The sequence below is a fragment of the Tamandua tetradactyla genome, chromosome 11 (genome assembly GCF_023851605.1).
Source record: "Tamandua tetradactyla isolate mTamTet1 chromosome 11, mTamTet1.pri, whole genome shotgun sequence".
Taxonomy (NCBI): domain Eukaryota; kingdom Metazoa; phylum Chordata; class Mammalia; order Pilosa; family Myrmecophagidae; genus Tamandua; species Tamandua tetradactyla.
This window is the reverse complement of record NC_135337.1, coordinates 33,012,215-33,030,384: the sequence shown is the minus strand read 5'-3', so window position 1 is coordinate 33,030,384 and position 18,170 is coordinate 33,012,215. Positions and strand designations below refer to the sequence as shown.

General features: G+C 39.8%; 1 protein-coding gene across 4 annotated transcripts in view; it reads right to left on the bottom strand.

Moving 5' to 3' along the window:
- The window catches only part of HFM1 (helicase for meiosis 1), a 120,481-nt gene extending 111,971 nt beyond the window's left edge, over positions 1-8,510 (bottom strand). For 2 of the 4 annotated variants that reach the window (XM_077120297.1, XM_077120300.1), the window contains exons 1-4: positions 8,418-8,510; positions 6,511-6,608; positions 3,970-4,067; positions 109-221 (exon numbers count right to left, since the gene is read on the bottom strand). In XM_077120297.1, the coding sequence (XP_076976412.1) occupies positions 109-221; positions 3,970-4,040 (184 nt within the window). In that variant the 5' untranslated portion in view covers positions 4,041-4,067; positions 6,511-6,608; positions 8,418-8,510. Of the gene's footprint in view, positions 1-108; positions 222-3,969; positions 4,068-6,510; positions 6,609-8,014; positions 8,198-8,231; positions 8,397-8,417 lie in introns of those variants that run through there. The other 2 variants (XM_077120299.1, XM_077120298.1) reach the window with 2 other exon arrangements.
- Positions 8,511-18,170: the final 9,660 nt, after the last annotated feature.

Genomic DNA, 18,170 nt, shown 5'->3' with positions numbered 1-18,170 from the left:
CTTTGACTTTCATTTTATTTTATTAAAATAAAAGTATCAATATCTTACTGTGCCACTAGATTCTTTTACGTTAACATGAGCTGCGCAACAAATATGTGATAGTTTTACCTAACAGTTTATGACTTTCTATTTCCTCCTCTAACACCTGAGTATCTGGAATCTCTGAAATCAATGGAGCAGGAGGAAGAAACCAATCCAATGATTTTTCATTGTCTGGATAGCTGTATAAAATATAATAATGTGAATATATAAATTAATACTGATATAACATCAGAAATTATGCATTTGTTAATTAAACATTAATCACAGACTCTTAGATAAACATCCTGTAAACTAACTTTCTGTCACCACTTTGATCTATACCTATTCATAAAATTTTCAGCCCTTTTTCCCTTGTGTGCCATAGTTAGTATTAATGCCACTGCTGTGTGAAACAGACTACCTGGATGATGGCTATAACCCTATCTCCTTTTCTCCAAATGCTATCATAAGGAATTTTAACTCTCTTCCAATGCAGAAAAGAAAAAGAAAAAGTAGTATATCATTCTCAAATTTTACAAATTACTTATGACACACTTCACAAACTAATCATGGGTCATTAAAGTGTAAATGACACCATTACTGGTATTCTAACATATTCCTACAGCATTATTACAAATTAATGTCTTAACAAATATTCTTGGCCCAGAACGATCTACAAACCACAAAAAAAAAGTTAAGAAATCTGTTGACTGACAATCCCTTTATAAACCTACAGCAATTGATGAGATTTTTTTCACCTTGTAAGCAGGTTTAATGACCTCTCTTTACCTTTTAATTGTGATTCTATTAACATATTCTGCTTTCATGTATCTTTCCTAATCAAAGTTGATTTGTCCTTTATTAGACCCAAAAGACAAATGTTGGAAGACAGGAAATACATTTGGGAAGTGCATATATAGCCCATGCCAAGTCTCAAACATTTTATGATTTTTTTTTCCTTATCAACTCACTTAGGATTTTAAGCTCTTGGAATTAACTCAGTCTTTTACTTTCCTGCCTCTTTCAGCACCTAGCATCTAGCTATTGTGTCTATATTTTCCAAATCAAGTATCTACAACACATCATCTGACAATGCCTGACATATGATTTAACAATAGACCAGAACATTTGAAATTCGGGACTATGTCAGAGGGTCCTCAAGACCACCCACAGGTTCAATGATTCACTAGGAAGACTCACAGGACTCAGCATAAAGTCATACTCATAGCTATGATTTATTACAGCAAAAGGATAGAGGGCAAAATCACAAAGGGAAAAGGTACATAGGACAAAATTTGGGGAAAACCAAGCACAAACTTCCTATATGTCTCCCAGTGGAGTCATACGGGACATGCTTCATCCTTCCAGTAGTAAGTTCTGAAAACACAAAATGAAACATTGCAAACCAGGAAAGTTCTTTAGAGACTCACTGCCCAGGACTTTTATTGAAGGCAAATGACGTAGACAGCCCCTGTCTGGCACATACGCAAATTCCAGATTCCCAGAAGGAAAGCAGATGTTCAGCATAAACCATATTGTTTGCACAAACAGTTTAGGCACAGTAAGCCACTCTTATCAGTTAATGGTGGGAACTCTCCCAAAATCTAAATTCCCAGACTCCAACCAAGGGCAAACTTTGCTAGCAGAACTTTTCAAGGATAGCAATTTAAGGCCTGCCCTGTTAACTCTTCTTTGCACAGGACTCCTCCAGAAAATCCAAGAAAGATGATAACCATTCAAAAAGCACACATATAGCCTCTCCATAAAATCAAAATTTCTTTATGATTCCCTATTTTTTTCCTGTGGTACCATCATTCTCCCAGTCACCTAGAACCCAAACCACAGTATATCCAATCTTTCTTATCCATTATATTCCGACACATACTAGTTTTCATTTGCATCTTCCTTATACTGTTTCCTAAATTCACCATTTATTTTGTATTTCCACTGTCACTACCCTAATCTAGGTTCTAATCAATTCTCGTCAGGTTGAAAAAAAAAGTTTCTTAACTGGCTTCACTATCTCCACACCTTTTCTCTATATTTTACACACTCCTACCATATTGATTTGGAAATATTTCCATCATATTACTCCTCCCTGCAAAATCTTTCAGTGGCTTCCAAATAACGTCAAACTCCCTAGTGGCCTTAGGCCACCTTACAGATTTAACTTTCCTACACATACTTTCTAATCCAGGCCAAGCTGACCTACCTGTATATATCAAACAGATAATACCTTCTTTCCCTCCTCATCCTTACTCAAAGCCATTTCCTTTACTTGGCTTACCCCTCTGTCTTCCTCCCCATATCCACCTATAGTAGTTCTACTGTTTTATTTATTCATTAATTCATTCAACAGTTCTTTATTGAATACTATGTATCAAGCACTGTTCCAGGCACTAGAGTTTAGATTCATTCAAAGCCCAGCTCAAATCCTACCTTCTCCAAAAAATCTCCCCAGGTTTCCAAAGATTTTGTCCCTCCCCTCTTCTTTCAGATTGTTTGAGACTACGATATGTATCACAGTCCTCCTTGTATTGTATGGGTGTGTGTGTATAGCTAGAAAATTAATGATATATAGAGAGAAATAGAGAGATATGATATTCCTTTTAGAGTATAAACACCTAAGGATTTCATTTTTACTTCCATTTACATCAGAAGAAGCTGCACAGTGCTTTATAGAATTAGGTATATCATTCAACAAATTATTAAACTCGATGACTTCTAACACATACAGAATCAAGTTCAAGATCCTTATTCTGGCATTTAAAGTTCTGCACAGTCTACCCTCAACATACTTTTCTAACTTTATGTTTCAATTATTTCTCCTTCATGAATCTGCCACTTCAGCAAAACCTCTTCATATGTTATTTCCAACAAGTACTCTGAATTGATTCATTTCCATTTTTCTCTTGTGGTGACATTCTGCCTTCAAATGTCCACTTTCTCTCTGACTATAAGAATTATCACACTCTCCTAAGCACCCTGAACACCCCAGGCTATCACTACCATCATGCCTGATCTAATCAATCCAGCACAAGCTGATCTTCCCTCCACATCTAAAATTTCATCACATGACTATATGGCTACAATTTACTTAGCACAAATTTTTTATTTTGTATTGTTAAAAGAGTAACCACATGTTCCAATTTGCCCAGGCTAGTCCCGATTAACATCTGTTACCCCAGTTGGATGCTCTCTTTCACTCTCAAAGTGTTCCAGTCTAGAGGATGAATGGCATGGTCACAATATTTATTAATGCCCTTTCCATATGTGTTTAATCTCCTCAACTAGATATTTTTCAAGTAAAACTTTGTTCCATCCTTTTTATATTCCTTTCAGCATTTTATCAATATTTGAATGAATGATGCAATAAACAATATAATTTATTCAATGTTTCATTAAAATAGGATAATACAATAGAACAAATACATAGGAAATTTAAAATTGAGACCAGCCCATATGTGGAAATCCACAGAAGCTGATGTTGACCTATGTATTCTCTGTTCTTATTCTATTTAGTCCCATATCTTTATTTCTACCTCTACTTCCTGCTTGTACTGAATTTGCTTATCATACGAGCCTTTAGCCAAACTGCCCACTCCATTTCAAAAATGTGTCATTACTCCTCACCCTGAGCTACTCTTTAACCAATACTTCCAGTATTTACTTTGGCCAAAAATAATTTGAACAAACCAGAAATGCAGATAAATGAAAACCATATAGGAAAGGTTTTACTCTTTATTTTAAATTACAACATTTAAGATAATAAACTTCAGTTACTCCCTTATATCTGAATTATATGTTTATCAAATATATAAGTAACATATCATTCCATTGGTCCCTTATTTCTTATTAGTATGTTTACCAGAGAGAAAATTAAAACTATTTAAAAATCAAAAAAACCTAAACAATATACTATGTTATCACTCTTTAAGGTGGACATACTTGTCAGCTTCATTTGTTTTTTCAAAACACAAATTATCCAAAGTAAACAAGCAGTCATTTGATTTCGGCATTGTTGAAAACTGGATTTTGCCCCAAACCTACAAAAAAATAGAAAGAGCAGTTCATATTTTATTTACAAAGGTGTAGAAAATATTTCTGGATAAGTAAATTATAATCATTAATTTCCCAAAATATCCTATAAAATAACAGACTACGTTTCCATTTTCATCTTCTGCACCTTCCTCTAAAGCATATCTGTTTTCAAATACACTCTTTTCAGCTCTCCACTCAATTCTTGCATTTTCATACTTCTACACCTCTCCTCATATCTTCCCCATATGTATTTTTTTCTGTTCTCCACCTGGCAAATTCCTGCCTACTCTTCACACGTCACTTCTCCTTCAAGGGGTTCTCTGAATTTGTCCTCATTCCCAAGGCAAAATTACTTATTTCTTTTGGGTTCTTATAATATTTTTTTCATACCTCTATTATAGAAGTTAGAAGAGTGAATTTTATTGTGAATGTGTATACCTTTAACAATATACTACACATACACACAGGCAAGAACTATATCTTATGTATCTTTGTACCCTCAGTATAACTTTTCAGTATCTTGCTAAGATAGAGAATTAAACAAACTGATATGGTATAGCATTTAAACATTTATTGACTTCTACAAATTAGGGGAAGATATGAGGAGAGGTGTAGAAGTATGAAAATGCAAGAATTGAGTGGAGAGCTGAAAAGAGTGTATTTGAAAACAGATACGCTTTAGATATTATTATTCCTTTTCCCCTAATCATCCCTAGAGATCAAGGTATATAAGAACATTTCACTCATTTACTAACAATTACTTACGGTGGAACTATTATGTGTCAGCACAGTGGTAAGGCTGGGAACAATTTAAGAAATGCTATTCTAGTTTTTATCTAAGACCTCATGTTTACCTTTGTCTTCAGGAAATTCATATTAGTTGTTCAGGGACATAGAGCATCATTCTTTCCAGAGCTGTCCTCACAGAATAAGGTGCATATCTTTTATCCTTATAGAATAAAGCACTCATTTTTGCCTTGTCCCTAATAGAGAGGTCTACCTTATGCCTTCCTCTCATCCCTTAGTGGACTGGCACAGTCCTTTTGATTGATCTTCTCTTTTCCACATTTTATTACTACCTTGGTTACAGAGATTTGTACAGTAAGAACCTATTCAAACACTAGCAGAGTTTTTGGCAAATGGTAAATCCTCACGAAAATCTACTAACTGTAAGAAAGATTGAAATCAGGCAGGTTTTTACCTAATCTTGACCCTAGTAAATTTTTAAATGTAACTTTTTTTATACTTTTCCAAACTAAAAAAAAAATGGTAGGTTTCACATGTATGTACATATAAAATATATATGTTTATATTCCTTTTGAAAAACATAATTTTTACTGTCAGGGATGTTATCTAAACATTAAAGATGAAAATATTCAGCACTGGCCAACTCAGAATACAATTAAAAATCTAGGCTGAATAAAGACTAAAATGTAACAGGAGACAGCAGCACAATTTCTACATGCATATTTTCCCCCTTCACTTAAAAATCAATTCCCTTGCATGTCAACATTATATCCCAATTTTTTCTATATTCTGAAACATGATAAAATATTCTATATGACAAAACATGAACTCAGATACACAAATCATAAATTATAAATATTTTTATTTATTCTTGACAGTTAATACATTGCAAATCTTTCTTTGGGTTAGAAACTAAAATCAAAGCAACTATGAGTGTCATTTCATGGAGAACTCCACATTATCAACTTAGATTATGTGCATCCAGTTCTGTCTTCATACTATATGAATATCTGTGTTCTAAAATTTTATCTTGCCCCTTGTACTTCCACCCCATCCCTTTTTGGTTATCCCTCCAGATTGGCCACCACTGGAGAATCTCTCCTGTTCGTAAGTCCCAATAAATCTATGTCTATTTCTGTGCCTGGTGTATTTTTTTATCTCACTACAGCACCACTCGTGCTTAATATGAACTCAGGGAGACTGCTGAACTCGGTCTGGGCCTGAACAAGGGCTAAATCTGTGTACACTTTATGACTGTTCTTATTCATTCAGAATGTTGTCGAGTTTTTTCATTGTCTTAGTTTTGGGGGGTTTTCCCCCTTCCACCTATTTAACATAACTGTCCTATTTATTTTTCTCAATTTATTAACCATTCAGTCATCAATAAAAAGAAACAGTAAAAACAAAATAAATTGGTGTGGTTCTATAAATGCCTAAAACAGTTTGACTGTATGAACAATAGAAGTGCAGGATAACATCACAGGAGGCAGAAGGAAGATCAGTCAGAGAGCTTATGCTAACAGAGTCTTTATTTAAATAAATTTCAGAACCTGTAAATAATTATCTGAAAAAAAAACATGTATGGAAATGTTAACTGTGTCTTCATATTATCTAAAAACTAACAAACAAAATGTTTTCTTTCTAGTCTTAGGAGAACTATACATTTTTAAACAACAAAAAACTTTCTAAATTAAAACTCACCAGGTTACTTTTATAGGCTTTTGCTATATCAGAATTGAAGTTGAAAATCTTGTAACTTCAAGGCTAAGATGTGCTTGAATTTTTTATTCTAAAAGAAACTGAAAGCAAGATGATAAAAGTACATATTAAAAATATTTGTTTCAGAAAAAAAAGGAAACAAACTAATTGAAAAGCCTCCTATATAACAAATATTTTCAAAAGAATATTTTATTCAATCTCTGTTCTAGTATAAAAAACAATAACACTAGCTTTAGTTCAAAATAATAACATTATATATTTATTTTAGTTCTAATACATGCCCTATGGAAAAAATACCTCTTATCTAAAATCTTCCATTCTTCTTTCCTGCATTTTTTCTTTACAGCACTAACTGATAACAGACATTATACGCTTAGTTGTTTATTATCTTTCTCCCTCTAGAGTGAGCAGGGAGCTTTTTGCTACCATATTTCAAAAGTCCATAACACTGCCTGTGGCACATAGTAGATGATACATAAGAATTTATTGTGGAATAAACACATTAGCAATTATCAATTTATAAAAATAATTTTAAATAAAAATAACTTTCCATAAACTCTGAAACTTAAAATTTTACCCCCAAAGCCTTTTAAGACCAGTTTTAAAATGTGAATTCTTTTCTAGTTCAGGACTCGTGTAATCAAATCATGAAGATTCTAAAAGATGATGAATTTGGCACTTTTGTTATGTAAATAAAACTTTAAAACAAAAATAACAGGGATCCTTCTACATTTCAATATGAGTTTGTGATGTTAGTGGCTGCTAGATTCTGAATTAAAGTTTTATGTTTAGATTCAGGTTTTCTGAGAAAAATCCATGCTAGATTATTTATGGCAAAGTTTTAGTTTCATCATATAAAATTATATCGCAAAGCACAATAAGTTATCAACCCAAATATTTTTATTTTAATTTTGTGTATCCTTCTGCTCTAACCACTGTTAAAACGAACTGCTTTCAATTATACGTGTTGCCTGCGGATGTGACGTGCACCTTATCTAAGTATCTTAGTGATAATTTGGCATTTTCTTATCTCCTACAGTCCTTGTTTATTGTGCAATATTTTATTTAGTTATTACTTTCAGGTTTTACTCTCAGAAATACAGTCCTTGTTTCAAAGGTGCAGAAACTCAGATATAAATAAAAATGAATGACTTGTCACGAATTCTTGTTCAGTGAAGAAGCCATCACAAACGGCCGAAGGTAATTTGACAATGTTTAGGAATTAATATGGCAGCAGATGATCCGAGTCTCCGAGTTTCAGCCAGAGGGAGGACCGGACCACCATAGTCCCTAATTCTACTACCTCCCCCAGATACCCACAGGGTCTGTACCGAATCAGAATCTAAAGAAAAATACCCTCCCGGATTTCCTAGCAATTATCCTAAATCCAGACAAGTCCACTCAGACTCCTACTCGCAAGGCAGAAGCCTTCAGAGGCCTGGGTGTGGTCCAAGCCCGGTTTTACCCCGGAGAACTCGGCTCCCACCTACGTAAAGGAAGGTGGCGAAAACAGGTAGCGCAGGCCCCACCACTCGAGCTCAGGAAGCGAAAGCAAACTGAGGTGGCTCCACAAACCACCAAAACCAGACACACCACAACCAATTCCGTGGGCAGGCCGACCGCACAACCGGAGGGCGCATCTCAGGCCTCGCCCGTTTCTGACTGGAAATGGAGCAGCGCGCCGGCGTGGACTCGAGGCCTACCGTCTAAACTCGGCGCAGCCTGCGCGCTCGGTCCCGAGACGGCTCTAAAAATCAAGCACCCCTGATACCCCTCGGGGCGTTCGGGCCCGTCCCCACCAAGCTGCGGGATTCCAGACTCCCGTCTCCACCTCCGCTGTCGGGCGTCCAGGACCCGGGCCCCCTTCCCCAAAGGGGTATCACCCACACCTCTCCCGCCGCGCTTCGGGTTTCCGCTCCTCAGCTCCTCAGCTCCTCACTCTCGGAGGCGCGCCGTCGGGATGCCCCAGCTCACCACCCCGGGGGCAGTCAGGAGGCGGATCACCTATTCACCAGCCCCTGAGAGGGACCCCAGCCTGACTAAGACGAGCGCCAAGTAATGGATCGCCCGGCACCCACCTTCTCGCCTCTACTTTTTTCTCCAAAAGTTAATGCTGTAATTGGGCTTGAATATATGGCTGGCAGGATATGTGTTCCAGTCTCATCAAATAAAGCCCCTAATCCTAGATTTTAAGGTTCTGCTAATTGATTCCCGATACCACTTCCCTAACATAACCTGCTTCTCTGCTTCACATGCTCCAATCTGCCTGTCTCATAAAAGTTGGTCAGGGCTCAGCAATGGACGTTCACTTCTTATCACTTAAAAAGCGTTTTACATATGTTACTGTTTTAAATGTAACAGTGATAGCCAAAAATTAAGTAGACATAATTAACCCTAGATGAATTTGAAAGGTTTTAAGATATGAGGTATTTGAGAGAAAGGAAAGTAGATGAAATAATTTTAAGTGGGTGTGCTTTATTGGCTGCGCTCCAGGACAGAGCTCACCAAACCCAAGAGGGAGTGAGGTGAGTGAGTCTGCGTAGGTCCGGGCTTTGGCGAGCGCAGTTTTTAAGGGCGGGGGTTAGGTGATGACATGAAAGGGGCAGTACATTAAACAAAGGATTATTATGCTAGTGGGTTGAGCAGCAGGTGGTTAGATGTCCATTGAACAATGAGTGAATAGATGTTTGCTGCGCAAAGACCGTGATTGTAGTGGTTCACCTCCCATTCCAGAGTGACTTCATGATTCCAGCCATAGAGCCCTCCCTTATTCCCCCAACCTAACATTCCAGCCTTTTTGTGATAGTAGGGCGTCGAGATCTTTCTAGTTACTTCCTGCTGTTAGGGTCAGGAGAGAGGAGAGGCTGGCTGCAGGAGTTCGTTGAGGTTGACAAATGGTGATGTTGCTGCAGAAGTATTTGGTTGACCGGCTACTCGGGACAATTTTTTTATACGACCCTGGAGGAAGTTAAGAAGATAAGGAGCTAGGAGAAAAAAGAGACAAATTAAGATAACCGGACTTAGCAGTGGGAGAAGCCATGCTGCTAGTGGGGAGGAGAACCAGCTTAGGGCAGAGGAGGTTTCCTGTGTTCTGCGATAGAAGTTTTCCTTTAGCTTGTTTAGGGTTTGAATGTTTTGCTTTACCAGACCCAATTAATTGATGCAATAGTAACAATCTTTTTGGAGGCATATACACGTCCCTCCTTTTTTGGCTGTCAGCAGGTTTAAGGTCCGTTGATTTTGAAGAGTTACCTGAGCTAGTGAAGTGAGTTGGCTTTGTAGAGAGGAGAGAGATTCAGCTGTTGATTTTCGAGCTACCTGTAGTTGAGTTTTGAAGTTTTGAGAGGTTAGAGTTTTGTGTCCTAGTGCCCCTCCGACTGTGGCTGAGGCTGCGACCGAGGCGGTCAGGCTGATGCCTACTAGGATAGGAAGAAAGGCAGCCCTTTTTGAGCTCGAGGTGGGTAATAACCAAGCTAGCTCAGACTCCCCGCAGAGGGTTAGTTGAGGAACAGTAGTTACCAGGAAGCACGGTCCTGGGGTAGTGGGGTTAAGGCACTTGATAAGAGTTTTATTACACCAGAGATATTGCCCTTCAGGGGCATGGGTGGTGTTGTGGATAGTAACATTGATTTGGCATTGGTTTTGAAGTTTGGCTTGTTTTATGGTTATGTGTGTGAGGTAGCAGGTTTTTAGGAGATAGGGAAGGTTTTTAGACTCAGGTTTCCACAGGGGGACATTTTTTAGGGTGGTGTGGCAGGAATTAGGTCTGTGTTGGTGTATTTGGGTGAGGTTTATAGGGACAGCTGCCAAGAGTGGCCTTAAGTATTTCAGAGGGAGTGATTATAGCCTTTGAAGCTTTGCGCCTCTCCTGCTGATCTATGATTGAACAGACCCTGGTGTGGAGAGGCAAGTTCCTCCATGATTTTGGTGCAAAGGTGTGTGGGTTGGGGGAAGGGGTTTGACAAGGACACTTTGGACACTCCTTCTCATGTCCAAAAATTTCACTTACTATTCCTGGAAAACCCGGACATTGCTCTCTCTACCTCACCTAGTCTCAATCCTGCCAGCAGGATTTCAGGAATAGTAAGTGAAATTTTTGGACACGAGAAGGAGTGAGCAGAGACAGAGACTTATGGGATAAGAGGTCTTGCAGACGGTGGGGGGACAGAACTTGGAGAGGTTTACCCAGGCTGAGTTTCAGAGCTTCACGGGTTAGGGTGGCCACTGCAGCTAATGCCTGGAGACAGGGAAGCCAGCCGCGGGCACTAGGGTCCATCTGTTTGGAGAGGTAAGCTATTGGAGTATAGGTTGGTTCCAGAGGTTGAGTTAGAACCCCCACTGCCATTCCCTGCCTTTTATTAGTAAATAGAATAAACGGTTTGATAGGATTTGGGAGGGTAAGGGGAGGTGACTGAAGTGAGGCACTGTGAAGGACCGAGAAGACTTTGGATATGGCGGTGGGGGGGGGGGGGGGGGTTGTCCAGCAGACCTGCAGGTGCTGCTTTGGCTGCACTGTAGAGGGGCTTTGCTAGAATGGAAAAATTAGGGACCCAGTGCCGGAAAAATCCTCTGAAACCTAGAAAGGATAAAATTTGTTCAGCATTTTCCGGAGGCTGGAGTTCGCGGAGTGCTTGCTGCCTGTCAAGTGTGAGGTGTGGAGAGGTGGGAGTAAGGAGGAGGCCCAGATAAGTAACGGTGGAACAGGGAAGTTGGGCCTTGGTTGGTGAAACCCCATATCCTTTCTCCGCCAAGAAATTTAATAGGGTGGCCGTGTCTTCTGTGGAGGCATCTTCAGAAGGGCTGCAAATTAATAAGTCATTTACATATTGGAGAATAACACTGGGAGTTACATTGCATTGTGTTAGGTTTTTGGCTAAGGCTTGGCCAAAGATGTGGGGGCTATCGCAAAACCCCTGAGGTAATATTGTTTATGTAAGTTGCTGGGCAGCTAAAGAGTCTGGGTTTTTCCAGGTAAAAGCAAATAGATTGTAACAGGCAAGGTCCAGAGGTATAGTAAAAAAGGCATCTTTGAGGTCCAGGACCGTGTAGTGAGTATTGTGAGGAGGTATGTGTGAGAGAAGAGTATATGGGTTGGGGACCACCGGGTGGATAGGAATAATAGCTTTATTAATCAGTTTGAGGTCCTGGACTAAATGGTAAGAATCGTTAGGTTTTTTAACAGGTAAAATAGGAGAATTACATGGTGAATTAGTAGTAATAAGGAGTTTTTTCCCTTTGAGCCGGTTGATGATGGGTTGCAGGCCCCTTCGATGGGTTACAGAAATGGGGAATTGTGGCTGGGAGGGGAATGAGGACGGATTTTTTAGTTGGATGAGAACAGGTTTATGATGGGAAGCTATGATGGGGTGGAGGTATCCCACACTCTTGGGTTGACTAGGTGGGGTGATAAGGGGTGAGTGGGAAGGATAGGGTCCTGGGCGGAGGCGGAGGCTACACATAGAGAGAGGCAGTAGTAGATTTGCAGGACGAGTTTTTGTTCAGTGTAGTGATAGCCCAAACTTGGCGAGAATATTTCACCCCAGTAGCGGGCGAGGGCAAGAAGGCATTACTAAGAAGGAATGTGTAATAGGATGTCCTTCTATTAAACATGTGAGTGGCTTAGTGGTTAAGGGGCATGAAGGATGGCTATTTATGCCCATAACCATGACCTGGGAAGGAGAGTCAACCTGAATAGGAGGGGAGGACAGAAAAGGTAGCCCCCGTGTCCATTAAAAATGATGTGGACTTACCCACTACCTTGATTGTTACCCTGGGCTCCACGAGGGTGATCGGGGTCACTGAGGCTGGGTGTCATCAGTCGTTGGTGGCCAAGCCCAGGACTGCCAGTGGTAGACTAGGGGTTGGAAGGACAGCCCCCCCATGGCCAGGCGCCAAGGGGCAGTCACTTTTCCAATGTCCCTTTTTCCACAGAGAGGGCATAGTCCCTTAGGTGGTCAAGGATTGGGGCACTGTTGGGACCAGTGTCCATCAAGGCCACATTTGAAGCACTTTCTTGGCGGTGGATTAGTCATAGCCAGCTTCTTCTTCATTGTGGTAGGCTGCAGGGCTGCAATTAGGGATTGGGTTTGTAAGTTCGCCTTTCGGCGGTCTCGGGACTCGCTTTCGGCCCTTTCCAACTCATCACATGTATTGAAAACTTTAAAGGCCAGGTTTACCAGGTTGAGAATAGGGGCCTGAGGACCATCCTCAATTTTTTAAGTTTGCACCTTATGCCTGGGGCTGACTGGGATATAAAATGTGTGGCTAACACGGTTTTATTAGCCTCCGAGTCAGGGTTTAAGTGGGTGTATTGAGAGAGGGCTTCTGTGAGTTGGTGTGGAAATGCTGCTGGGTTTTTTCAGGACCTTGGGTGATTTCCCTTAGTTTATGGAAGTTTACTATTTTATGTAAAGCTTTCTGCATACCCACTATGAGACATGTAAGCATTTTATCCTGCCTAGTTTGCCCTTTTTTTCCTGCTGGAGTGTTAACCTGATATTCCCACCCTGGCTCTTGGTCTGGCACTGCATCGGCTCCTACCGGCATGGTATGGTCAGTTATATGGACCTGGTCAGCATAGGCCCTGGCTGCACTGAAAATATGGTCTCTTTTATTTAGGGTTAGGAAAGAAGAACAGATTATATGAATGTCATGCCAGGTTAGATCATAGGTAGGCATTACTTAGATATCGAAATTCTTTAGTATAGGCAGTCAGGTCACTGGAGGATGAACCTAGCCATTTTTTAATATTAGAGAGGTCAGCTAGGGAGAAAGGGTGTGTAGTTAAACTTATTCTTCAGGTACTGCAATTTCCCGTAGTGGGCAGAGTAAAGAGTCCTTTGAGCAGGTATGAGAGCTTATAGGTGAGGAGGGCAAGGCTGTTGAGGACAGTGGGGGACTGGATGGAGATGGAAGGGGAGGATAAGATGGTGGTGGGAGAGCTGCTGGGGCCATGGGAAGAGAGGATGGGGACAGATAAGATGGCGGCGAGGGTGCAGGCAGAAAAGAAGACAAATAAGATGGAGGCTGGAGTGCTGTTGAGATAGGCGGGGAAAGTGAGAGATAAGATTGTGGCTGAGGCATTATCATAGCAGAAGAGAAGGGTAAGGGACAAGACGGCATCTGAGGCACTGTCAGAGAGAGAGAGAGAGATAGAGTGAGGGAGGAGGGGATCACGTGCAAGGATTTTGTGGAGACAGTGGTCGCTTGAAAAAAGATGAGTCATGGGGTTTAGAAAAGGAGAAAGTCTCTTTAGAGGAGAGGGAGGGTTTGGGAATTTCCTTGGCTAGGAGAACCTGAGCCGTGGAGCAAGGAGTACAAAGAGAGGGACGAGAGCACAGGAGAAAAAAAAGCCTGGACATAAGGAATTTTGGCCCACTTGTCATTTTTTTGGCAGAAATTACAGAGGTCATTAAGGACCTTAAAATTGAAAGTCCCCCCCTCAGGCCAATGAGAATCATTATCCAATTGGTGTTGTGGCCAAGCCTTTTTACAAAAATAAGAGAGGCGCTTTGGCTGGATGTCTGGAAGCAAATTCAGTGTGCCAGTAGGCAACTCAGAGGAGTAACGGTTGGGTGTTAGAAGATTTATTGCCCATGCTGAGAGGTCTCGCAGAACAAAGGAATGGCTCTAAGAACAAAGGATTGGCCCAGGGGCGTCAGCATCCCAACATCCTGAGAGAGTCCTTAAAGCTCTTATGAGCGGGTTTAAAGTCCCATTCAGGTTGTAGACCCAAGTGTGGGAGGGAAACAAGAAGCGGGGTGTCCCCACAACTTTTCAAGTCCCAGAAAAAGGGTATGAGGCTTGCAGGCATCCCTGTTCATCTCAGTCCTTGGGAGAGAACCTGACGAGAATTCATGATTTTTGGAGAGTAATTTACGGACAGGCTCTCTCCTTCTCAGAACTGTGAGACCTGGCAGCTGGGCTAGGAGGGCAGGGACTTACCTAATGAGTGATGGATGTAGCAGCAGGCTGAAGGATCCCTGGTCACTGGCTATGTGGAGGAAGAGCGAGAGGAAGCCGGGGTGCCCCTGGCTGGGCAGGCAGCACTGAGCTCCTCTCCCAGGTTTCGGCACCAAGATGAAAGATTTTAAGATATGAGGTATTTGAGAGAAAGGAAAATAGATGAAATGATTTTATGTGAGTTGCTTTATTGGCTGCACTACCGGGCAGAGCTCACCAAACCCAAGAGGGAGTGAGGTGAGTCTGTTCACGGGCTTTGGCGAGTGCGGTTTTTAAGGGCAGGGTTAGGTGATGACATGAAAGGGGCAGCACATTAAACAAAGGATTATTATGCTAGTGGGTTGAGCAGCGGGTGGTTAGATGTCCGTGAATAGATATTTGCTGTGCTAAGACCTTGATTGTAACGGTTCATCTCCCATTCTGGAGTGACTTCATGATTCCAGCCATAGAGCTCTCCCTTATTCCCCTGACCTAACAGAATTTTACTGTCAGTCCTTCTAATTTGTGATAGTTGTGTTCCATAAAGTTGTTTGGAACACTAATTTGGCAAACGCTGGACCAATTTCCCCATGAGGATACATGGGGTGAGGTTCCTGGAAGCCTCTGGTCGCAACATTACATTGATGGCTCAATAATACACAGCATTGTTTTATGTGTGTTTCTACTTGAAAACACCTTATATCATTTGCTCACTCCTTAAATTTGCATAAGATCCCCTAGAAGTTCTTTGTTTGAGATTCTGAGATTCTGAGAGAATATTTGAGATTCTGAGAGAGCAGAGAATGACAACAGAATGATGAGAGAACCAGAGTCCACCAGCCAGCACATTTGGAGATGAAGAAGGAGAAGCCCCTAGGGGGCTTTATAAAGCCATTTAGAGATTTCTCCCGTTTAGAGATTTCTCCCATTTAATTCCACCTGAAAAAATTGTCATTGGAACATTTAAGAGCAACATTTAAACAAAGCCTCTGAACATATATTTAAACATGGCAGGTAATTGGAGCTCATTAAATACAGTGTTGATTCATTAACACTGTACTCACAGCCACCACTCTATAGCTTATGCCCAAAGCAAGATTATTTAGCATGGCCATTTAAAACCTAAAGTACATCACAGTCTTCTTGCACTTAGGAACACTAGACAGCACTTCAGCACTATGTTTGAAAGCCATTTGAAACAGCGAAATCACCAACAATATGAAAAGGACACTTGTTTTACAGTATGAGAGCAGAAACAAGAAGCAGAGCATCACCTTGTTGGTCCTTAACTGGTAAAGTGTGTCAGTCAACTCAAATTTTTCCCTGTATACCTCTGCAAATGACGGGAAATTGCTGTGGATTTTGATTTTGAGGTTGCTAACAATAAATTTTGGGGAGTAGGTGAATCCGCAAACACAGAATCCATGAATAAGGAGGATCAACTGTACTTCTGAAATAAAATTAAATTTCAGAAATAAATGTCTAAAAAATACAATGACATTTAAATATTTTGTCAGGAAAAGTAAATTTACAAAACTAGCTGACAATGTATTATGCTTTAAACATGAGTAAAACTTGAAAAAGTATGTTACTTTTAAGTTTCATTAACAAAATTTTCTCTGAAGATAGGAAAATTTTTGCAGATGGTAAAATATCAACTAATCAGTAATGTTCTCCTTTCAGAAATATTTGCCCCTATTTTTAGAAACCCTACCTCTGACATCTAGGGCCCACATACTGCTGTCTGACTTCCCTATTCCTATTTTCACTTTTCTTTCTAGCTCTACTGTTTTTTAGTTATATGACCTTGCAAAAGACCCTACCTTTAAGTCTTAGTTCATCCTCCTCAAAGATACTAATAAGCCCTAACTCCTATAAATTGTTGCAAGGGTTAAAAAGAATGTTTTTAATAGCCCTAGCACATAGTAAGTGTTCAATAATAGTAATTTCCTTCCTCATTCCTGAAATGTAAAAATAAATTCCAATAATTTGATAAACCAAGTGTGTTGGTTTGAAAGGATTTATGTACCCTAGAAAAACCGTGTTTTAATCCTAATCCCATTTTGTAAAGGCAGCCATTTCTTCTAATCCCTATCCAGTACTATAAATTGGAAACTTGACTAGGTTAACTACACAGAGATGTGACTGACCCATTCCAGGTGGATCTTGATTACTTTACTGAAATCTTTTAAAAGAGGAAGCATTTTGGAAAAGGTTTGAGATTCGGAGAGAGAAGAGAATGACAACAGAATGACGAGAGAACCACAGAGTCCACCAGCCAGCAACATTTGGAGATGAAGAAGGAGAATACCCCCCAAGGGGCTTTATAAAGAAAGAAGTCTGGAGAAGCTAGTAGACATCACCATGCTCACCATGTGCCTTCCCAGCTGAGAGAGAAACCCTCATCGGCCTTTCTTGAGTGAATGTAACCTCTTGTTGGTGCCTTAATTTGGACATTTCTATAGACTTGTTTTAATTCGGACATTTTCTCAGTCTTAGAACTGTAAACTAGCAATTTATTAAATTCCCCTTTTTTTTAATACTTTTTTTTATTAATTAAAAAAAGAATTAACAAAACAATTAGAAATCATTCCATTCTACATGTACAATCAGTAATTCTTAATAACATCACATAGTTGCATATTCATCATTTCTTAGTACATTTGCATCGATTTAGAAAAAGAAATAAAAAGACAACAGAATAAGAATTAAAACATTAATAGAAAGAAAAAAAAAAAACAAAAAACCTATACCTCACATGCAGCTTCATTCAGTGTTTTAACATAATTGCATTACAATTGGGTAGTATTGTGCTGTCCATTTCTGAGTTTTTATATCCAGTCCCATTGTACAGTCTGTATCCCTTCAGCTCCAATTACCCCTTCTCTCTTTTTTTTTTTTAATTAACGGAAAAAAAGAAATTAACCCAACATTTAGAAATCATACCATTCTACATATGCAATCAGTAATTCTTAACATCATCACATAGATGCATGATCATCATTTCTTAGTACATTTGCATCGGTTTAGAAGAACTAGCAACATAACCGAAAAAGATACAGAATGTTAATATAGAGACAAAAATAAAAGTAATAATAGTAAAGTCAAAACAAAACAAAACAAAAACCAATAGCTCAGATGCAGCTTCATTCAGTGTTTTAACAAGTTTACTTTACAATTAGGTATTATTGTGCTGTCCATTTTTGAGTTTTTGTATCTAGTCCTGTTGCACAGTCTGTATCCCTTCAACTCCAATTGCCCATTATCTTACCCTGTTTCTACCTCCTGCTGGACTCTGTTACCAATGACATATTCCAAATTTATTCTCGAATGTCTGTTCACATCAGTGGGACCATACAGTATTTGTCCTTTAGTTTTTGGCTAGACTCACTCAGCATAATGTTCTCTAGGTCCATGCATGTTATTACATACTTCATAAGTTTATTCTGTCTTAAAGCTGCATAGTATTCCATCGTATGTATATACCACAGTTTGTTTAGCCACTCTTCTGTTGATGGAGATTTCGGCTGTTTCCATCTCTTTGCAATTGTAAATAACGCTGCTATAAACATTGGTGTGCAAATGTCCGTTTGTGTCTTTGCCCTTAAGTCCTTTGAGTATATTCCCAGCAATGGTATTGCTGGGTCGTATGGCAATTCTATATTCAACTTTTTGAGGAACCGCCAAACTGCCTTCCACAG